The sequence below is a fragment of the Eptesicus fuscus genome, chromosome 3, assembly GCF_027574615.1.
Source record: "Eptesicus fuscus isolate TK198812 chromosome 3, DD_ASM_mEF_20220401, whole genome shotgun sequence".
NCBI lineage: Eukaryota > Metazoa > Chordata > Mammalia > Chiroptera > Vespertilionidae > Eptesicus > Eptesicus fuscus.
In genome coordinates, this window is record NC_072475.1 from 7,913,210 (window position 1) to 7,935,456 (window position 22,247).

Genomic DNA, 22,247 nt, shown 5'->3' on the forward strand with positions numbered 1-22,247 from the left:
GAAACTGTGTGAAGGTATAGCGGACTTCCCTGGACTTTTTGCAACGCCCTCTGAATCAGTAATTATTTCAAAATAATTCTTACCAAAAAAACTGGATTGGGGTGATAGTTTTACAACTGCAGAAATTTACTAAAAATCAGCAAACTATACTTGTATAACAGATGAATTTTGTGGAATATAAAATATATCAATAAAGCTGTTTTTAAAGTAAACAATAATCAAACCCTGATATATTAAACCTACTTAAAGTGAATACTGATACATAACAGGGTATCAAATACAATACTTTCCAGACTCCTTCGAAATCTGTAGTTATTTCTGATTTTAACTGAACTATACTATTAGATTTTCTTTTAAAAGTTTTCTGAAATAATGTACAAAGTTTGCAACAAGTTCCCTTTTATTACCATAAAAGTAGTAACTCTTTCCTACCAAATTAAAAACGTAAATAACAAAAAATTGGCAGTCCATACTTAAATTAGTGTACTGACTGTGAAAGGTGCATGCCAGAAGCAAGCCACACACAGAGAAGACGAAACCATAGGTAAACCACTGAAAGGCCGGGGAGCTGTACATTGTCTGTGATCACTTCACACAGAAAAGCCAGCCAGGCACTAAAAAAGGGCCGCCAGCAGGTAGAAAGCCTCCTCTAACCTTACAGTGACAGCACAGTCCTTCAAAAAGTCATCCAGCTACCTACCCTCTGACAGTTTCACCTACACCATCAACGCTGGGCTCTTTCTTTCCTAGAGTTCAAAGGCTGCTTTGCCAGGACTCTCGGGGCCAGTCTCATAGATCACATCAAGGCCCAGCTGGCTTCCTCCACTGATCTGACTCAATCACCACTAAGGAAACATCTCAACTGAGGTCAGGAACCAAGTTTTCCTTGTTCCAGTCAGCAGTCTAGGGCAGTTGGGTGCTGCTGCTTTATGAATTTCAGTCCATTCTTTATCTGATCTCTTCTTTCATACTGGAATCAGTAACTTCCACCTTTCCCTAACGACTTTAACCCACACTGGAGTACTTACAAGCAATACTCTAACTTAGGATCTAGCCTCTGGATTCTTTCCTGGTTCCTCAACTCTAAGGTAAGCTTCCAGAGTCTGGCACATGATCTGTGTAGACCTGGACAGAGACCACAGAAAAGGCAGCTGACAGTTCTCCACAGCAAGGAGACATGGTCTTGTTACACAAACTTGTATTACACTGGGGGGACTACTAAACAGCAAACTTCACTGGAAATAGTTTAACCCAGTGGTCGGCAAACTGCGGCTCTGTTGACTAATGAGTTTGCTGACCACTGCATAAGGCATTACCCTTTCCCAGACGTTTTGACTTCAGGTTAAAGACATCTATGTTTTTTAAGTGTTTTTCCCTAAGCAGTGGTCGGCAAACTCATTAGTCAACAGAGCGGCAAACCGCGGCTCACGAGCCACATGTGGCTTGCGAGCTGCAGTTTGCCAACCACTGGTTTAACCTAAAATAGTCCCACTTCTGCCCTGGCCAATGTTTCTCAGTGGTTAGAGCATTAGCCCAAATGAGCACCGTAGAGTAACTGGTTTGAATCCAGGTCAAGGGCACATACTTGGATTGCAGATTCCATCCCCGGTCCTGGTTGGGGCATGTGCAGAGCACATACGGGAGGCAACCAATCGATGTGTCCCTCATATTAATGTTTCTCTCTCTTTCTTTTCTTCTCTCCTTCCTGTCCTCCCTTCCACTCTCTCTAAAAAAAATCAATGGAAAAAAGGATTAACAAATAAATAAATAATAAAATAAAATATTCCCCCTTTAACTAAGATCGATGTGAAGGCAACAACACACTGGTGATGTGAAGCTGCTTTACCAAAGCCCTTTCATCCTCTATACTGGCACTAGCAGGATGGTTTATTTTTAAGCATTACAGCTAACATGCCAACAAAACATGCATTTTTCCTATGCTTTCAACTTAAAAAAAAAAAAAAACAGGAAATCTATGATTCTGTTCCAATGTAAGCTTCAACAAGGATGTCTCAGCAATTTAAGAAGGAACTGGGAGGGAACCAAGATGGCGGCATAGTTAAACAACTAATCTGCTGCCTCACACAACAATTTCAAAAACACAACTAAAAGACAAAAACGTCTACCACCCAGAACCACGGGAAAGCTGGCTGAGTAGAAGACTGACAGCTAAGAACAGAAAGGAGCACAATCGCTGAAAAGCTGAGGTACGGAGGCACGCGAATCGGGCCGGCGGCGGGCAGCTGGGTGCGTGGCTTTTCTTCAACCCGCAGGGAGACAAGCTCCCGATCACTCTGAAATCCAGTTTCTGGGGACACTCGGGGGACCCAGACACCTACGGGGAGAAGCTGGACTCTCGGCCATCGGGTCGGAAAGTGAGAGTGACTTTTTTGCGGTGGTGCGCCCAGCAATCATTGTTTACTGCGCTGGACCGTGGGGCGCAGGGACTTGGAAACGGGAAAGGCAGAGATGGCTGACGGCAGCCATCGCTGTTGGCCATGCCCCAGCCTAGTGACACCCTGAGACCCTGCCCAGCCCTGAGGCCCCGCCCTGAGGCCCCGCCCCGCACATTCTACAAACCCACCCAGGCTCCACACAGCGGCTTTTACATATAAATGGCCTGTTCTGTGGCAGCTTAACCAACTGCAGCTCCAGTCAGACTGCTCCAAAACCGCCCAAGCAAAGGAGGAGAAAACTAGCCCTAGCTGTAGCTCCTGCTGGGGAACACACAGTACACAAGGGTACACCAAGAGTGTCCACCTCAAGTAACTGGGAGGCTGACCCGTTGAACCAATAGGACACCTAGTACACAAAACTACCCTACCAACTCAGGGAAGCAGAGAATATGAGAAGGCAAGGAAACAGATCACAAACCAAAGAAATGGAGGAAAACAAGCGATTGGACATAGAGTTCAAAACCACGGTTATAAGGTTTTTCAAGAATTTCATGGAAAAGGCCGATAAATTCCATGAGGACCAACTAGAAATTAAACATACATTGACTGAGATAAAAAATATTATACAGAGACCCAAAAGCAGACTAGAGGATTGCAAGAATCAACTCAAAGATTTGGAATACAAAGAGGCCAAGGACACTCCTCCAGAGAAGCATGAAGAGAAGAGAATTCAGAAAGTTGAAGATAGTGTAAGAAGCCTCTGGGACAACTTCAAGCGAACCAACATCAGAATTATGGGGGTACCAGAAGAAGAGAGAGAGCAAGATGCTGAAAACCTATTTGAAGAAATAATGAACGAAAACTTCCCCCACCTGATGAAAGAAATAGACTTACAAGTCCAGGAAGCACACAGAACCCCAAACAAAAGGAATCCAAAGAGGACCACACCAAGACACATCATAATTAAAATGCCAAGAGCAAAAGACAAAGAGAGAATCTTACAAGCAGCAAGAGAAAAACAGTTAGTTACCTACAAGGGAGCTCCCATACGATTATCAGCTAATTTCTCAACAGAAACCATGCAGGCCAGACGGGAGTGGCAAGAAATATTCAAAGTGATGAATAGCAGGAACCTACAACCAAGACTACTCTACCCAGCAAAGTTATCATTCAGAATTGAAGGGCAGATAAAGACCTTCACAGATAAGAAAAAGCTAAAGGAGTTCATCACCACCAAACCAGCATTATATGAAATGCTGAAAGGTATTCTTTAAAAAGAGGAAAAAAGAAGAAGAAAGATAAAAATTATGAACAACAAATACAATCTATCAACAAGTGAATCTAAAAGTCAAGTGAATTAAAAATCTGAGGAACAGGAGCGCGAGAGAAAATGGCGACGGAATAGAGACGGGTTTGGAGTCTGTTCCTGGGGCGGAGAGTCGGAGCAGCAGAGGCTCGCAGAGGGAGTGTATGAGGGCAAGCCAAGGGACAGCTAAACTCCAGGAGAAGGCGGGGGAGTGCTGGGCAGTGTTCCTCCGACCGCGCAGCACCCACAGGGGCTGGGTCCCCTCCTGGAGCTGCGGGCTCGCCGGGCGCCTCGCCATCTTGCAAGGAAAGGAGGATTTTCTTGGAAACCTGACTTTCCGCGACAACTGCAAACACTGAACTGCTGGGAGCACCAGACCACCGGTCCCCTATCAGCGCAAAGAGTCGGATTCAAAGAAACTCTTCACTGCACCACGGAAAGGTCAGATTTCGCCTGAAATGAGGGGCGGTTTCTAATCCCCGCGGTGGGTGAGGGAAGCGCTGGGTGAGGGAAGCGCGGCAGCCGCAGGACCGCAGGACCGGCAGGAGCCGGGAGGCCTGTGCCTAGAAAAATCGGAGGCAGTTGGAACTGCCCTGATCCGTGAATGAGGAGGGGGGTCTTCTGAGCTGCTAACAGAAGTGACCTCTTGAAAGCAACTCATTTTAATCTGACGAGGAGGGTCAGACTAATAATTTTCAAAGGAGTGCAGGCTCCTTAGTCTGGGGCACAGACCCACGGTCCGCACACCTGGGCTCTTTCCGACTCTGATTGCTAAGCCCAACACATAGAAAAACCCAGGTGGAAACCCTGAAAGACTGCAGGGGGAAGGTGTTTTTTCGGAACCTGGGGACCAGAGCTGCGTGTGACCATCAGAGAGGCAGCTCTGAGGCGCATACCTCCACAAACCGGTAGTGAGTGCCATAGAGGGGAAAAAAAAAAAAAAAAAAGAAAAAAGAGCTAGAGAGGCCCGGAAGTCAATTCAGAAACACTGCCACCCAGGGGCTGAAACGCTAATTGTCTCTGGTGTAATTAAAAATAAATACGAGAAATTAAGACACGGCTGGCTTAAAAAGCAGGACTGGCTTCCAACACTGAGGAGCCCTGGAATGAAGCTGAACTGAAATACCGCCCAGACTGGGAAAAAGGCGTACCAAACAGAATAATAGAGGAAGTGAATGACAGCCGCTACTGCACATTTTAGTCTTCCTATTTTTTAATTTTCAATTCTTTTTTCAATTTTTAAAATTTTTTATTCTAATATTTTTTTATTTTCATTTTTGCATCTTTTACTTAAGAAACTAATTTTTTTTTCTTTTTCCTCACTCGATTTTCACCATTTTAATTATTACATTTTTATTTTCAATCAACACTATTATTACTATTATTTTACTTTTTTTTTTTTTTTTTTTTTTTTTTTTTAATGTCATTTGATTTTCTCTTTCTTTTTTTTTTGGATTAGTGTCCTACATTCGATTTGCATCTTTCCCTTACAATCGCTTTACCCTATCTCAAAGCTAACATTATGCCATCACTCTCCTCCTAACCTTTCCCATTTTGGTCCCCAGTTTATCTTAACCCTTTCTGGCTTTAGATTTTCCCTACTTTTTCAGTTTACTCCCTGCTAAAACTTCACCCTACTTATATATCTAATTCCCAACCCCCTGCTCCAAATCCATACAAACCTCTCTCTACGCTACCTTAAAAAAATTATTTTTCTCTCGGGCCTTTTGTTGTTGTTTGCTTGAATGTTGATTAGATTGAATTTTTAGGCTTTTTTATGAGATAGTTTTGATTATTCTTTTTGTTGGTTTGGTTGGTTCTTTTGTTTGCTTTGTTTTTGTTTGTTTTTTACTTTTGTTTTCCCTTGCCTCACTTGATATTATCTGCTGTTGCAGTTTGTATTAATCTCCAGGCTCGTGTTGCTGGAATTTGCTGGGAATAGTGGTTGTTCTAGTGGAGTTTACTCCCCATATATATAGTTTGTTCCCCTTTTCTCTCTTAGTATCATTCTTGTCTCTCTTACTTTTTTTTTCTTTTTTTTTCTTTTCTGTTATTTCTTTTTCTTTTCTTTCTTTCTGCTCTTTTCCCAAGTTCAGATTCACACTCGTTGTTTTTTTTGTTTTGTTTTGTTTTTGTTGTTGTTGTTGTTCTTTCTTTTTACTCTCCCTCTTCCACTCCTATTCCCTAATTTGTCTTTCTCTGGTGGTTACCTTTATTGGAGGTTATTAATATCGTGAATACAATTCTGTTCAGTGCCTTGTCTGTTGTGCCTGGTTGTGTTGTATTTTATACCTTTAAATCAACGCCAGAGAGAGAAATCTATATAACCAGACATCCGGAGAAGAGAGACCATGGGGAGACAAAGAAACAGCCCCCACAGGAAAGAGAAACAGGCATCACCAGAAAAGGAAGTAAACGATTTAGAGGCAAACAACCTATCAGAGAAAGAATTCAGAGAAATGGTCATAGGGTGGCTGAAAAGGATGGAAGACAAATTCGACAATATGAGTAAGAACCAAGAAGAAATGAAGAAGAACCAAGAAGAAATGAAAAATGACATCGCTGCTGTAAAGAACTCAATAGAAAGCATCAAGAGTAGACTAGATGAAGCAGAGGACCGCATAAGTGAGCTAGAAGACAAGATGGAAAAAAATACCCAATTACAACAGCTTCTAGAAACAAAAATTAGAAAGATTGAGGAGAGCGTAAGGGAACTTCGGGACAATACAAAACAAAACAACATCAGGATAATAGGGGTGCCAGAAGGAAAGGAAACTGAGCAAGGAATAGAAAACCTGTTTGAAGAAATAATAACAGAAAACTTCCCTGATATAGGGAAGAAAAAACCCACACAAATCCAAGAAGCTCACAGAGTTCCAAGCAAAATGAACCCCAAAAGACCGACGCCAAGGCACATTATAGTTAAGTTGGCAAACACCAACGACAAAGTAAGAATCTTACAAGCGGCCAGAGAGAGACAGACAGTTACATACAAAGGAACCCCCATCAGACTAGCAACTGATTTCTCAACAGAAACTCATCAGGCCAGAAGGGAATGGAATGAAATATACCAAGTCATGCAAAGGAAGGGTCTAAATCCAAGAATACTGTACCCAGCAAGGCTATCAATCAAAATTGAAGGTGAAATCAGGAGCTTCACAGACAAAAAAGGACTAAGGGAGTTTATCACCACCAAACCAGCAATGAAAGAAATGCTAAAGGGTCTGCTGTAAAAAAAAAAAGAAAGAAATAGGAAGCAAAGAAGGTACACAGGGGTATAGAATAAAAATGGCGTCAAATAAGTACCTATCAATAATAACTTTAAATGTAAATGGATTGAATGCCCCAGTCAAAAGACACAGGGTAACAGACTGGATAAGAAAACAAAACCCAGATATCTGCTGTCTACAGGAAACCCACCTCAAAAAAAAGGATGCATACAGACTGAGAGTAAAGGGATGGAAAAAGGTTTTCCAGGCAAATGGAAATGAAAAAAAAGCTGGGGTTGCAATACTTATATCTGACAAATTAGATCTCAAAGTGAAGGACATAACAAGAGATAATGAAGGCCACTTCATAATACTAAAGGGAGAAATCCAACAAGAAGAAATAACTCTGGTAAACATATATGCACCCAATACAGGAGCACCAAGATACATTAAAAAACTCCTGGAAGATATCAAAGGAGAGATTGACAGTAATACAATCATAGTAGGAGACTTCAATACCCCACTATCACCATTGGACAAATCCTCTAAACAAAAAATCAGCAAAGAAACATCAAACCTAAATGACTCACTAGAACAGATGGAATTAATCGACATCTTCAGAACATTTCACCCCAAAGCCACAGAATATACATTCTTCTCAAGTGCACATGGGTCATTTTCAAAGATAGACCATATGTTAGGTCATAGGCAAAGTCTCTACAAATTCAAGAAGATAGAAATCATATCAAGTATCTTCTCAGATCACAGTGGCATAAAACTGGAAATCAACTACAATAAAAACAACCCAAAGAAATCAAATACTTGGAGACTAAACAGCATGTTATTAAACCATGACTGGGTTACCAAAGACATCAAGGAAGAAATAAAAAACATCATGGCAACAAACGACAATGAAAACACAACAATCCAAAATCTATGGGACACAATGAAAGCAGTCCTGAGAGGGAAGTTCATAGCTCTACAAGCCTACTTCAAAAAACAAGAAACAATGGTAATAAATTACCTAACCCAACAACTCAAAGAGTTAGAGAGAGAGCAACAAGATAAGCCCAGTGTAAGCAGAAGGAAAGAAATAATAAAGATCAGAGCGGAGATGAACGACATAGAGACCAAAGAAACAATACAAAAGATCAACAAAACCAAGAGCTGGTTCTTTGAAAGGATAAACAAGATTGATGGACCTCTAGCCAGGCTCACCAAGAAGCAAAGAGAGAGGACCCAAATAAACAAAATCAGAAATGAAAGAGGTGAAATAACAACAGATCCCGCTGAGATACAAAGGATTGTTACAAAATACTACGAACAACTCTATTCCAACAAACTGGACAACCTAGAGGAAATCGACATATTCCTAGAAAAATACAACCTTCCAAAACTTAATCAGGAAGATTCTAAACAGCTCAACATGCCAGTAACTATGGAAGAAATTGAAGCAGTCATCAAAAAGCTTCCAGCAAACAAAAGCCCGGGGCCAGATGGCTTCACAGGAGAGTTTTATCAAACTTTCAAGGAAGAACTAAAACCTATCCTCCTCAGACTATTCCAAAAAATTCAAGAGGAAGGAACACTTCCAGGCTCCTTCTATGAAGCCAGCATCACCCTAATACCAAAACCAGATAAAGACAACTCAATGAAAGAGAATTACAGGCCAATATCCCTCATGAACATTGATGCCAAAATCCTCAACAAAATTCTAGCAAATCGGCTCCAGCAATACATCAGAAAGATCATACACCATGACCAAGTAGGATTTATTCCAGGAATGCAAGGATGGTACAATATCCGCAAATCAATAAACGTGATACATCACATAAACAAATTGAGAGATAAAAATCACATAGTCATATCAATAGATGCAGAAAAAGCATTTGACAAAATCCAACACCCTTTCTTGATAAAAACTCTCAACAAGGTGGGAATAGAAGGCTCGTACCTCAACATAATAAAAGCTATTTATGATAAACCCACAGCAAACATCATACTCAATGGGCAAAAACTAAAACCATTTCCCCTAAGAACAGGAACAAGACAGGGATGCCCACTCTCACCACTCCTGTTTGACATAGTACTGGAAGTATTAGCTATCGCAATTAGGCAAGAAGAAGAAATAAGAGGCATCCAAATTGGAAAAGAAGAAGTGAAGCTGTCCTTATTTGCAGATGACATGATATTGTACATAAAAAACCCAAAAGATTCCATCAAAAAACTAATAGACTTAATAAATGAATTCGGCAATGTAGCGGGATATAAAATTAACGCCAGGAAATCTATGGCTTTTCTATACACCAATAATGAACTTACAGAAAGAGAGACTAAAAAAGCAATCCCATTTACCATCGCACCAAAAAAATTAAGATACCTAGGAATAAACTTAACTAAGGAGGTAAAAGACCTATACGCAGAAAACTACAGGACACTGAAAAAAGAGATAGAGGAAGACGTAAACAGATGGAAGAATATACCATGTTCCTGGATTGGTAGAATCAACATCATTAAAATGTCCATACTACCCAAAGCAATCTACAGATTCAATGCACTCCCCATCAAAATACCAACAGCATATTTCACAGACCTAGAAAGAACTCTCCAAAAATTCATCTGGAATAAAAAAAGACCCCGACTAGCCTCAGCAATCCTCAGAAAGAAGAATAAAGTAGGTGGGATCTCAATACCAGATTTCAAGCTGTATTACAAAGCCACTGTTCTCAAAACAGCCTGGTACTGGCACAAGAACAGACATATTGATCAATGGAACAGAATAGAGAACCCAGATATCGACCCAAACCACTATGCTCAATTAATATTCGACAAAGGAGGCATGAACATACAATGGAGTCAAGACAGTCTCTTCAATAAATGGTGTTGGGTAAACTGGACAGATACATGCAAAAAAATGAAACTAGATCACCAACTTACACCATACACAAAAATAAACTCAAAATGGATACAGGACTTAAACATAAGACGGGAAACCATAAAAATACTAGAGGACTCCACAGGCAACAAAATCTCAGACATATGCCAAAAGAACTTCTTCACTGACACTGCCCCTAGGGCAATGGAAGCTAAAGAGAAAATTAACAAATGGGACTACATCAAAATAAAAAGCTTTTTTACAGCAAAAGAAACCATCAACAAAACAACAAGAAAGCCCACCGCATGGGAAAACATATTTGCAAATGCTATCACTGATAAAGGTTTAATCTCCAATATCTACAGGCAGCTTATGCAACTTAATAAGAGGAAGATAAATGATCCAATAAAAAAATGGGCAACAGACCTAAACAGAATATTTTCAAAAGAAGACAGAAGGAAGGCCAAGAGACACATGAAAACATGTTCAAAGTCACTTATTATCCGAGAGATGCAAATCAAAACAACAATGAGGTACCATCTCACACCTGTCAGAATGGCTATCATCAACAAATCAACAAACAACAAGTGTTGGCGAGGATGCGGAGAAAAAGGAACCCTCGTGCACTGCTGGTGGGAATGCAGACTGGTGCAGCCACTGTGGAGAACAGTATGGAGTTTCCTCAAAAAAATGAAAATGGAACTCCCATTTGACCCAGTAATCCCACTCCTGGGAATATATCCGAAGAAACTAGAAACACCAATCAGAAAGGATATATGCACCACTATGTTCATAGCAGCACAATTTACAATAGCTAAGATTTGGAAACAGCCTAGGTGCCCATCAGCAGATGACTGGATCGGAAAACTGTGGTACATCTACACAATGGAATACTATGCTGCCATAAAAAAGAAGGAATTCTCATCATTTGCAGCAACCTGGATGGAATTGGAGAACATTATGCTAAGTGAAATAAGCCAGTCAATGAAAGAAAAATACCACATGATCTCACTCATTTAGGGATAGTAAAGAACATTATAAAGTGGTGAACAAAAAGATAGATACAGAGACAGTAAAGCATCAAACAGACTTTCAAAGTACAGGGGGAAAGTTTGGGAAAGGTGGGGGAGTTATGAAATCAAACGAAGGACTTGTATGCATACATATAAGCATAAACAATGGACGCAAAACTCTGGGGGGGGGAGGGCATGTGTGGGTGTGGGGTGGGGGGTAATAGTAAGATATGTACACATATAATACCTCAATAAAAATATTTAAAAAAAAAAAATCTGAGGAACAGAATAAACTGGTAAACTTATTAGAATCAGAGGCATACAATGGGAGTGGATTGATAATTCTCAGGGGGAAAGGGGTATCTGTGTGGGGAGTATGGGAAGAGACTGGACAAAAATCATACACCTATGGATAAGGACAGCGGGGGGGGGAGGTAAGGGCAGAGGGGGGTGGGAACTGGGTGGTGGGGAGATATGTGGGGAAAAAGGAGAAACAATTGTAATCTGAACAATAAAGATTCATTAAAAAAAAGAAGAAGAAGAAGGAACTGAACCAATGAACTGCATTGTTAACATTGATCAAATTCCTTCTTGCCTATTGGTCAACTTCTTTCCAACTACGACACTTTAGGCCCAGACAATGCCATTTTAGTTTATCATGATCTAAGCAGAATACAGCAAAGCTAAAATTTAACCTTTCATTATGCGATGTTCCACCTAAGTCAGTTTTGAGACTAAAACTTTTTCCCTAACCTTTTCTACTTGCTCAATCTATAAAAATTTCGCTCGTTTTGGAAAACCTCTTTGCAGCCACACTCAGAATTCCTTCACATGAGAAGGCAGTATGAAACAAAACTTTGTACACAGGGAGGGGGACATTCCTGTAAGTTAGAAGTACCTGCTGCCCCTGCTGTGCGGGGAGAAGCAAGTGAGATGCATGGACAACCACTGACCACCTGCCAGCATGCAGTAAACAATACACACTAGCTAGTTATTACTAGTACAATTATTGTTTTACTATTCAAAAATAAAAATACATTCAAGCTCAGCCAGCATGGTTCAGTGGTTGAGCATCAACCTATGAACCAGGAGAAGTCATGGTTGATTCCTGGTCAGGGCACATGCCCAGGTTGCAGGCTCAATCCCCAGTGTGGGGCATGCAGGAGGTAGCCAAGCAATGATTCTCTCTCTTCATTAATGTTTCCATCTTTCTCTCCCTCTCCTCTCCTCTCTGAAATCAATAAAAATATATATGTTAAAAACACACACATTCAAGCTCCAAATTTTAGCAGAAGGGGAGGAATAGTTCATTTTACAGAAGAAGGAATTATTTCCATTCCAAAAGTAAAAATTAATGTGTAATTTTCAAGAAATATTATTAGCCTCCCCTAATCTATAATAATAAAAGCATAATACGCTAATTAGACCGGACAGCTGAATGACCTTCTGGATGTCATTCCGGACATCCTTCCAGATATCCTTTCGGATGAAGCCGTGGTGGCGGGGGCCAAGGCAGAGTGGTTAGGGGCGATCAGGCAGGCAGGCAGAGTGGTTAGGGGCGATCAGGCAGGCAGGAAGAGTGGTTAGGGGCAATCAGGCAGGCAGAGTGGTTAGGGGCAATCAGGCAGGCAGGCAGGTGAGTGATTAGGAGCCAGCAGTCCCGGATTGCAAGAGGGATGTCCAACTATGGGATCGGGCCTAAACCAGCAGTTAGACATCCCCCAAAGGGTCCCGGATTACGAGAGGGTGCAGGCCGGGCTGAGGGAACCCCCCCTACCCTGTACACAAATTTTGTGCACCGGGCCTCTGGTATTAAATAAAATTGGTTATTTTTAAATATCAGTAAACTAGCGTTCCCGTTGCAGGAAAAATCCTGCAATAGGCCGAAACCGGTTTGGCTCAGTGGATAGAGCGTCGGCCTGCAGACTGAAAGGTCCCAGGTTCGATTCCGGTCGGGGGCATGTACCTTGGTTGCGGGCACATCCCCAGTGGGGGTTGTGCAGGAGGCGGCTGATCGATGTTTCTCTCTCGTTGATGTTTCTGACTCTCTACCTCTCTCCCTTCTTCTCTGTAAAATGTCAATAAAATATATTTTTTAAAAAAAAATCCTGCAATAGGATTTCCTGCTGCACTCTACCCCGCCTCCGTTCCTCCCTTGTCGCCCGCCCCGCCTTCTCCTCCAGCCGCCTGCTTTTCCCTTCGCCCCCGGCCCCGCCTCCGCTCCTCCCTTGTCGCCCACCCCGCCTTCTCTGCCAGCCCACCTGCTTTTCCCTTAGCCCCCGGCCCTGACTTCGCTCCTCCCTTCTCCTCCCCCCTGGCTTGCTTGCTTCTTCTAAGCTTTACTCCCTTCTGCAGCTCTTGGCTTCTTTAGACGCTGTCTTGATATGCAAATTAGCTGCCATCTTTGTTGGGATAATTTGCATGCTCGTCCTGATTGGTTGGTGGGTGTGGCTTGGCTGGTGGGCGTGGCTTAGGTGTAGCGAAGGTGCGGTCAATTTGCATATTTGTCTATTGTTAGATTAGATGATCCCCTAAATTAATTACAAATATTTCTGATTTAATACATCACCTCTGATTATAAATTATGTGTACAATATTTTTATTCTATACTTTTATTATGAATTTTTATGTTTTGGAATGGCCTTTTAAACATAAAAATTAACAGGACTATTAAAAAGCACCAAGTAGCCGAAACTGGTTTGGCTCAGTGGATAGAGCGTCAGCCTGCGGACTGAAAGATTCCAGGTTCGATTCGGGTCAAGGGCATGTACCTTGGTTGCAGGCACATCCCCAATAGGGGGCGTGCAGGAGGCAACTGATTGATGTTTCTCTCTCATCGATGTTTCTATCTCTCTCCCTTCCTCTCTGTAAAAAAATCAATAAAACATTTTTTAAAAAGCACCAAGTAAATAATCTCCACAATAAATGGTTATAAAATCCAAATGTTCATCTATTTTCCAACCCATTCAAAATATATACACTTAAAAATACAATCTCCTGAGGCTTAAAGGCTAGAAAGACAAGTCGCCAGCACCACTGAGTGGACACAGCCACAATGCTGGTGTTTTAAGCAGCGGTCTATGAGCATCATACCTTCTTCTCTTTCATGCTGTCGGCTTGCACAGTCTCCAGGCGTGCTTTAAAGTGCTCACAATCCATTCTCAGTTGCTCTAATTCTTGCTCCTTCCTTTCTAGGTCTACAAGAAATAGACATAAATACCCAGTATTTCAAATCACTAATCTCTCTTAAGCATCCATTTTACCTGATCTCTTAGGAAAATCTATACTGATTTCTTAGGTAGTATATGCATAACCAGTCCTTGAATAATCAATATTCTAAAAGTCCTGCTTTTTATGTTTGCCAGTTTTTAGCCCATAGTAAAAAGCACTTTTTTGTTTTGTTTTCTGTTTATAAGACCTCACTTTACCGCCAAACTTGTACTCAGGATCTAAGAAAGTGTATATTTAAAGGACTGGAGGCAAGGCTGAGAAGCCCGACTGTCTCATGGCACAAACTTGTATCTGTTCCAGAAAAAGCAGAAGGCAGCTCAGTGGTAGACAGTGCCAGCCGGGCTGATTCACAAAACTGGTCTCACCAACGGCAGAGTGACTCAGGGAGACAGCTGCAGTGGTAGTCAATGGAGGAGTGAGAATATGGTGATAGGGACGAGAAAAGGCCATAGTGAAAGGTGGCGACTATGGAATACTTCCTCTACACCATATTCATTTCGATCATTCAAATGGCCAACAAAAGTCCCAGAAGACATCCATGTTAATAAATTTAAGGTCAAAAGTATTATCACTTTAAATAGAAAGTATTATGGGGCAGAAATACTGGCGTTCAAAAATCAAAAAAATACGTAATTTAAATTTTTTTAAATATATTTTTATTGATTTCAGAGAGGAAGGGTGAGGGAAAGATAGAAACATCAATGATGAGAGAGAATCATCTATCGGCTGCCTCCTGCATACCCCCTACTGGGGATCAAGCCCACAACTCGGGCATGTGCCCTGGGCAGGAACCGAACCCGGGACATTTCAGTCCACAGGCCGATGCTCTATCCACTGAGCAAAACTGGCCAGGACCATAAGTTAAATTTTTAACTGCCTATATTTCAAGGGCTGAGAAATCATCAATTTTTATGCTGACATGTACCAAAATTGGGAAGGCACCTGTGCTCAGAGCTAATGGTGTCACTTCTCTGATTAAAGTAGCGATAGCTAAGGGCAGTGATTCTCAGACTTGAGAGGACTCCTTCAAACAGGCTGCTGAGTCAGTAGGATTGAATTGGGCCTGAGACACTGCATTTCTTACAAGTTACCAGGTGAGGCTGGTGCTGCTGGTCTGGGAACAGACTTTGAGGACAACTGCTTTGGGACAAGAGCCTGGTCTCTCATCACTAACTAAATGAAATCAACACAACCAATGACAATGGAGGGAAGCCAGCTGTGGGAATACTAACGGTGGAAAAACAGGGTGGTGAAAGAGTCTCAGGAGCAGACCCCTGAAAAATGGAACATTACTCCACCAGAGGAGAAATGTGGCCTCCAGACACTTCCTCCAATGATGAGCAGATGAAAGAGAAGGGGTGTGGCTTTGTAACCTTGCGGTCTCAGGGAGAAGGCAAGGGGAAGCCCAAACAAGCTCGGGGGTCCTGCCAAGAATAACACGGGCATCCCAAAAGCTCTGGAGAGTCTACATTTCCGAGACCCTTTACCCTGGAAGGAAGATTAAAACCTAAAGTTAAATATTCAGACAGAGATTATGAAATTGGCTGGCAAAACTTCTTTTAAAACATGTTTCTTATAAACTAAGATGAAGTAACATGAGACTATTTCTTCTCACTTAAATCAGTTTCTTTTCTGCCCTTTTAGGATGTACAGTAGTATGGGATTCTTTCTTTTGTCCCATAATCCTGGCCACACAAGAAAACAACTATTAATCAAGTGCTATGCTTGAAAAACTGCATGGTTGACTTTTGTAACTATGCTAAATGAAAACATATATGTGTATATATTACTTATAATTATGTATGAAATACAAACTGGTCACAGACAAAGAAGCAAAATGAAAGGAAGTAAGTACAATTGATAGCATTAATTTTTTGCAGTTAACCTTTGACCTTTTGCACTCGGATGTCGAGTGTGACTCGACATGGTTAGCATCGGTAGCAGCTCGTATGTCGAATTGTATTGAATGTATCAATAATTTGAAATATAAAAAAATCCAAATAAATAAGTTTGTTTGAAAAGAAACTCCAGTTTTTTATTCTACTGCCGCACTTTGTAAAATCTGGGGTATTTAAAAAATTAAATCCCGAGTAGAATAAAGGAATCGAGAAAAAAGCAAGCGAGTGCAAAGGGTTAAATGTATCTTCTATTATTAAACTGTATATTACTCAAACATGGTAATGAAAATAGGAAACTGCAACTCTACGAGCCTTATGTGTAAAAACCTGTAGAAATTAACCACCCAAAAGACTTTCATTGTGGTAATTTCATAACCTCTAGCTCTGTATAGCTGTACACCACCTCACTGTAGCTAACACGACCACGGCACAGGCCGCGCCACAGAGCTCGGTATCAGGGATGCCGCAGCCCCACGGCAGGCGCCCCAGGAGGAAGCAGTGTCTTTCCGCAGTATGAGGCCACCGCCTTGTGGCCAGATGGGAGCACTGCCGCTGCCACGCCTCCTGACAAAACTCCCTCCTTGCCCTTTCTTTTTTTATTTTATTTATTTGTTTGACTTAAACAAGAAATTTTTTCTCTCACAGTTCTAGAGGTTACAATTCTGAGATCAAGGTGTCAGTAGAGTTGGTTCCTACTGAGAGCTGCAAATATCTCTATCCTTGGTTCATCTTCGTCTTCCCTCTATACATATTCCTGTGTCCAAAATCCCTTTTTATAAAAACATACATATGTTGAATGAGAGTTATCCTAATTACCTCACTTTAACTCTATTATCTCTGTAAAGACCTTGTCTCCAAATAAGGTCACATTCTGAGATATTGGAGGTTAGAACTCAACGTAAGAATTTGGACCACCTTGCATTTTCAACTTGGCCCACAGCATGCCTGCCATCTAAAACACCTCAGGGGCACAGATGTTCATGTTTTGTTTTCTAATACATCCCAAATGCCTATAACAGTATATGGCACATAGTAGGCACTTTACAAATATTTGTCGCAAAAATAAAGTTCATTTCTTTATACATTCCTTCTGCTAATCCTTGAATAAAAAGCACAATGACTTTATATTTCTCATTCTTCTGTTATAAGAATATTTTTTAAATCACAGACAGGAATAATATGAACAGTAAATGATATACTAGTGGAGACATTATCTTAGCCTCGATATTAGAACAGGGAAGGGGCTGCCACTAAGCATATACTGTATTTCATTCAAAATGAAATACAGTATATGCTTTAGCATTCAAAATGAAAGCAAAATCTCCATTTCACTGTTAACTGAATGAAGGGTGGCCTAGACAGACTACAACAATATTTATATAGAAACAATCTAAATCACAGGCCATTTCAACACCTATATATCTTCTGAACTTTACAATCCTTTTTGTAGTTTTAATAACAAGAGAATGACTGTATCTCTTAATGCTCAACTGATTTACAGCAAAGGTATAGATAACTATAAATGAAAGGATTAATCAAAGAAATTTAAACTATACAAAAAGGATCAATTTCTCCTACCCCTTTTTATCACCTGGCATAGTTGTAAATTTACCAGTTGTTCATATTATGAAAATTTGTTTCCACCAAAATAACTATGGAAAGAGTCTCAAATCCAAAAATAAAGGCTTTTTAACAGCCATTAACTTTTACCTTCTTATCACGTTCTAATAGGTTTAGAAAAGAATTTAGAATTAGCTACTGATGGATTCCATCTTTAGTTGAGCTGAGATTTGGAGGGTGTTGTTTGTTTCCAGCACAAAGTATAGGATTCCCCTGCTATCCAAAAGTAGAGCTATTCCTATGAAATCATCATAAGCCAAAATGGCATAAAGTGAACAATTACCTGAGGACACATCTTACAAATAGATGCACAAAATAAATTGATATAAAGCCTAGATGCTAACAAATGCAGTTGAAAGCTCTGGCAGCTTGCTGCTGAGATGCTAAGTGTGGTTCCCAGCAATAGAAAAAAAAAAATGAGGGACATCAGTAATACTCTCAACAATATTTTAAAAATTTTAAATTAAAAAACAACAACAGGTTTCTCCAGTTTAAAATAAATTATCGACACCCACTGAGGCAGTACTAACTCCCTCACTGCTGAATGAATATGCCCAAGAAAGGTGAGAGAAAATGGGGGTGAGCTAACTTTCATGCCTCAGAACTGCAATTCACACCCAGGTCAGTCCTATTCCAAACCTCCCTACCCCTTTTCCAAATTCATGGGGTGTCAGTGTTTGAGCCAGAATGGAAGTGCTGGGCCAGGAACAGAGTGCCTTCTTCAGGACACCAAGTGTTTAGCAATCCCTCCACCTGAGGAGGTCCCCTTTATCATGGGCACCCCTGAGCTGTGCATTGTGTCAAGCACTTCCCAAAGAGGGTCCCACTTTAAGACTTACCACTTCCTGTGAGGTAAGCCTCACCGTCCTCGTTTCATAGACAGGGAAATACCAGGCACATGAGTTAGACGCAGTACATGGATTACTTCATCATCTCTGTATTTCCATTGCTGAACTCTGCCCTTACTTCCTTACCAAGACCAATCACTTCTTCATATCTCCCTCCAACTCTATCCATGTAGCCATAGTCCCAAACCTTCCTCAATGAGCACACTCTCATTAATTCACCATCCTCCATCCAATCCCTCAAGCCTATCCTACACTCAGATACAAAAATTGTTCCCCTGAAAACATAATTTTAATGGCTATTCTGATGTCATTTTCATGTGATTATTTCCAGTTGCTTCTCATCTCAAATTAAAAACAGTAACTCAGGATTATTTTCTCTTCTATAAGCTTCTCACACTTACAGACCTCAACTATACCTGACTCTACTATTCCTCAATCCTTGCTCCTTATGTCAAGCAGAAAAAATAGCTCATTAACCCACAATCAATCCTGCTTACTGCTTTTTGTGACTTTCATACATGCCATCATTCAAGTCTAAAAGAGTTTCCGCTTTTCTAATAAATCATGCCTCTCATTCCCTATAGATTCTCTGGCCATTCCCTCATCAGTGTTATTCCAAACTCCACCACTTACCTGCCCAGTTTCCTAAAGGGAGTTACTACGCTAGAGTCACAATTAAGTCCAGTATCTACTTGGTACTTATCAATGTAAGTCCTTTCGCTGACTTTTATAGCTGGAACCCATCCCAGTCATCCAAGATCCAAACCTACCCTCCAAAAGAAACTACCCCTCAAGTCAAGTGTACAGTTTCCCTCTACTCCCTCCCTGCCTGCATTCATTCCTACCTTCACGTGCCCTTTGTCACTGTTTACAATAGGAGGCACACGACAACTCTAGAAACAACAGGAGCTCTGATACCAGTCAAAGCCAAGGGCCCATGGCAGGGCCGAAGAATCTATGTACCAAACAGCTCTTGTTGCCACCAAGTGATTCGTTTTTACTCCTTGATATCCATTCTCTGTACCATGGTTCACATGATTAGTCTAGGACAGTGGTCGGCAAACCGCGGCTCACGAGCCACATGCGGCTCTTTGGCCCCTTGAGTGTGGCTCTTCCACAAAATACCACGTGTGGGCGCGCATGTACAGTGCGATTGAAACTTCGTGGCCCGTGCGCAGAAGTCGGTTTTCAGCCTGGGCGAGTCTATTTTGAAGAAGTGGCATTAGAACACTCAAGGGGCCAAAGAGCCGCATGTGGCTTGCAAGCCGCGGTTTGCCGACCACTGGTCTAGGAAGACAGGCCCCTGGGAAGGCCCCAAATCCTTATTTTAAAGGAAGGGGGGGGGGGTATTTTTGTTTTCTTTCATATTACCTAAGTGGTAAGAATTTAAGAGCCCAAATTAGGTAAAAAAAAAAATAATAAAATAAAATACCTTAGATCAGGCTTAGGCCAGAGAAGTAGATGTCCAAAGGTCAGCTGAAGTTCAAGTTCACAGTAAAGCCTCCTATAACCACCCCAATCCATTCTGATCCTCTCTCTCTCTCTCTCTCTCTCTGCTAATTACCCCCCACTCTCTGTTAATTCTCACCCAAGGATATTTTTTACCATTGATTTTCAGAGAGTGGAAGAGAGACACATTGGCTGCCTCCTGCACAAACCCCAACCAGGCCCGGGATCAAACCTGCAACCCAGGTACATGCCCTTCACTGGGAATTGAAGGGCCAATACTCTATCCACTGAGCCACACCAGCCAGGGAAATCTTTTCTTTCTCTTAACACCCAGTTTCCTGTAGTGTATATAGCTTCATGAGATACTGCTATAAATTAGGAGGGTGGGCAGGGCCGTTTCTCAGGCCCAAGCAGTCAGCCAGGCACAGAAAATATAAACAGGGGCTCTGTACTCCCACCAACTTGTACCTTAAGATGGGAATAAAACCATTGTGTCTGAAGGAAAAGTACAGAATACTCTGACAAAATCTAAAAAGTGGTGCATCCTAAGTAGGCAGTCAGATAAGGAAGTGAGACTGTGCCTGAGGCTGAGTAAAGTAATATCCAGCCTTCCAGCTATGGCACAGTTTGGTTCAAGTTTTTGGTGGGAATGGATTTTGATGGGTTCTCTGCTTAGTTTTTGGTCTTTATCCTAAGAGCAAAGAGAAGCCATTGGAGACTTAAGCAGGGGAATGAAACAATAAGACAATTGTTAAAAATGTTCAATGTCACTAATCATCAGAGAGATGCAAATTAAATCCATAATGAGGTATCATCTCACACCTGCCAGAATGGCTACCATCAATAAATCAACAAACAATTGCTGGTGAGGATGTGGAGAAAAGGGAACCCTCGTGCACTGCTGGTGGAAATGCAGACTGGTGCAGCCACTGTGGAAAACAGTATGGAGTTTCCTCAAAAAATTAAAAATGGAACTGCCTTTTGATCCAGCCATCCCACTTCTGGGAATATATTCTAAGAATACCAAAATACCAATCAGAAAGAATATATGTACCCCTATGTTCATAGCAGTGCAATTTACAATAGCTAAGATCTGGAAACAATCCAAGTGCCCATCAGTAGACGAGTGGATAAAAAAGCTGTGGTATCCATATATATAAAAAGCCAGGGGCCCTCACAACCAAAACCGGACAGATGACCGAACAGGTTGCGTGGGGCAACCAGGCCAGCAGGGGGGGGCAATAAGAGGTGACCGGGCCAGCACGGGGAGCAGTGAGGGATGACCAGGCCGGCAGGCAGAGTCGGTTAGGGGTGATCAGGCTGGCAGGGGGGGCAATTAGGGGCGATAAGTCAGGCAGGCAGGTGAGCAGTTAGGAGCCAGCAGTCTAGGATTGTGAGAGGGATGTCTGACTGCTGGTTTAGGCCCGATCCTAGGGACATCCCCCAAGGGGTCCCAGATTGGAGAGGGTGCAGGCTGGGTTGAGGGGACCCTCCCCCATGCACAAATTTCATGCACTGGGCCTCTAGTCCTATATAATAAAAGCCTAATATGCAAATCGACCAAACAGCAGAACGACCAGTTGCTATGATGTGCACTGACCACCAGGGGGCAGACGCTCAATGCAGGATGCCCCCTGGTGGTCAGTGTGCTCCCACAGGGGGAGCGCTGCCCAGCCAGGCTCATGGCTGGTGAGTGCAGCGGCGGTTGCAGGAACCTCTCCCGCTTCCGCAGCAGTGCTAAGGAGCAGCGAGCCAAGTTGTAAGGAGCAGCAAGCAGTTAGGCAGTAAGGAGCGAGGGGTCCTGGACCGTGAGAGGGATGTCCGACTGCCAGCTTAGGCCTGTTCCCCAGGGAGCAGGCCTAAGACGGCAGTCGGACATCCCCCAAAGGGTCCCGGACTGCAAGAGGGCACAGGCTGGGCTGAGGGACCCCTGCTCCAGTGCACGAATTTCATGCACCGGGCCTCTAGTTCTATATAATAAAAACCCAGCAACCAAACAGCAGAACAACCAGAACAACCGGTCGACCAGTCGCTATGATGCACACTGACCACCAGGGGGCAGACGCTCAATGCAGGAGCTGCCCCCTGGTGGTCAGTGTGCTACCACAGCGGGAGCGCTGCTCGGCTGACTGGGATGAGCGGCTGCTCCTGCTGCGAACCCCAGGCTGACAGGCAGGAATCCAGGCTGCGATCGTCACCTCCTTGCCCCAGGCTCTTCCTCCTTGCTCCCTGCTGCCTTCTCCAGATGCCCACAGGTTGCGCAGTGCCACCACTGGGCTTGCATAGCTGACCCCGGAGGCTGGGAGGCAGGTTCGTGGCCACCACGGGACTGAGGCCTACTCCGCCGCCTCTCAGTGCTATCGTCCCCAATTGGGTCCCCTGGAGAGACGAATGCTGGACCA

The 22,247-nt window shown here is 42.4% G+C and overlaps 1 protein-coding gene across 2 annotated transcripts in view; it reads right to left on the reverse strand.

Annotated features, from left to right (window-relative positions):
- Positions 1-22,247, reverse strand: part of HSF2BP (heat shock transcription factor 2 binding protein) — an 89,422-nt gene that overhangs the window by 60,453 nt on the left and 6,722 nt on the right. For both annotated transcript variants that reach the window (XM_054713580.1, XM_054713579.1), the window contains exon 4: positions 13,893-13,996. In XM_054713580.1, the coding sequence (XP_054569555.1) occupies positions 13,893-13,996 (104 nt within the window). The remainder of the gene's footprint in view (positions 1-13,892; positions 13,997-22,247) is intronic.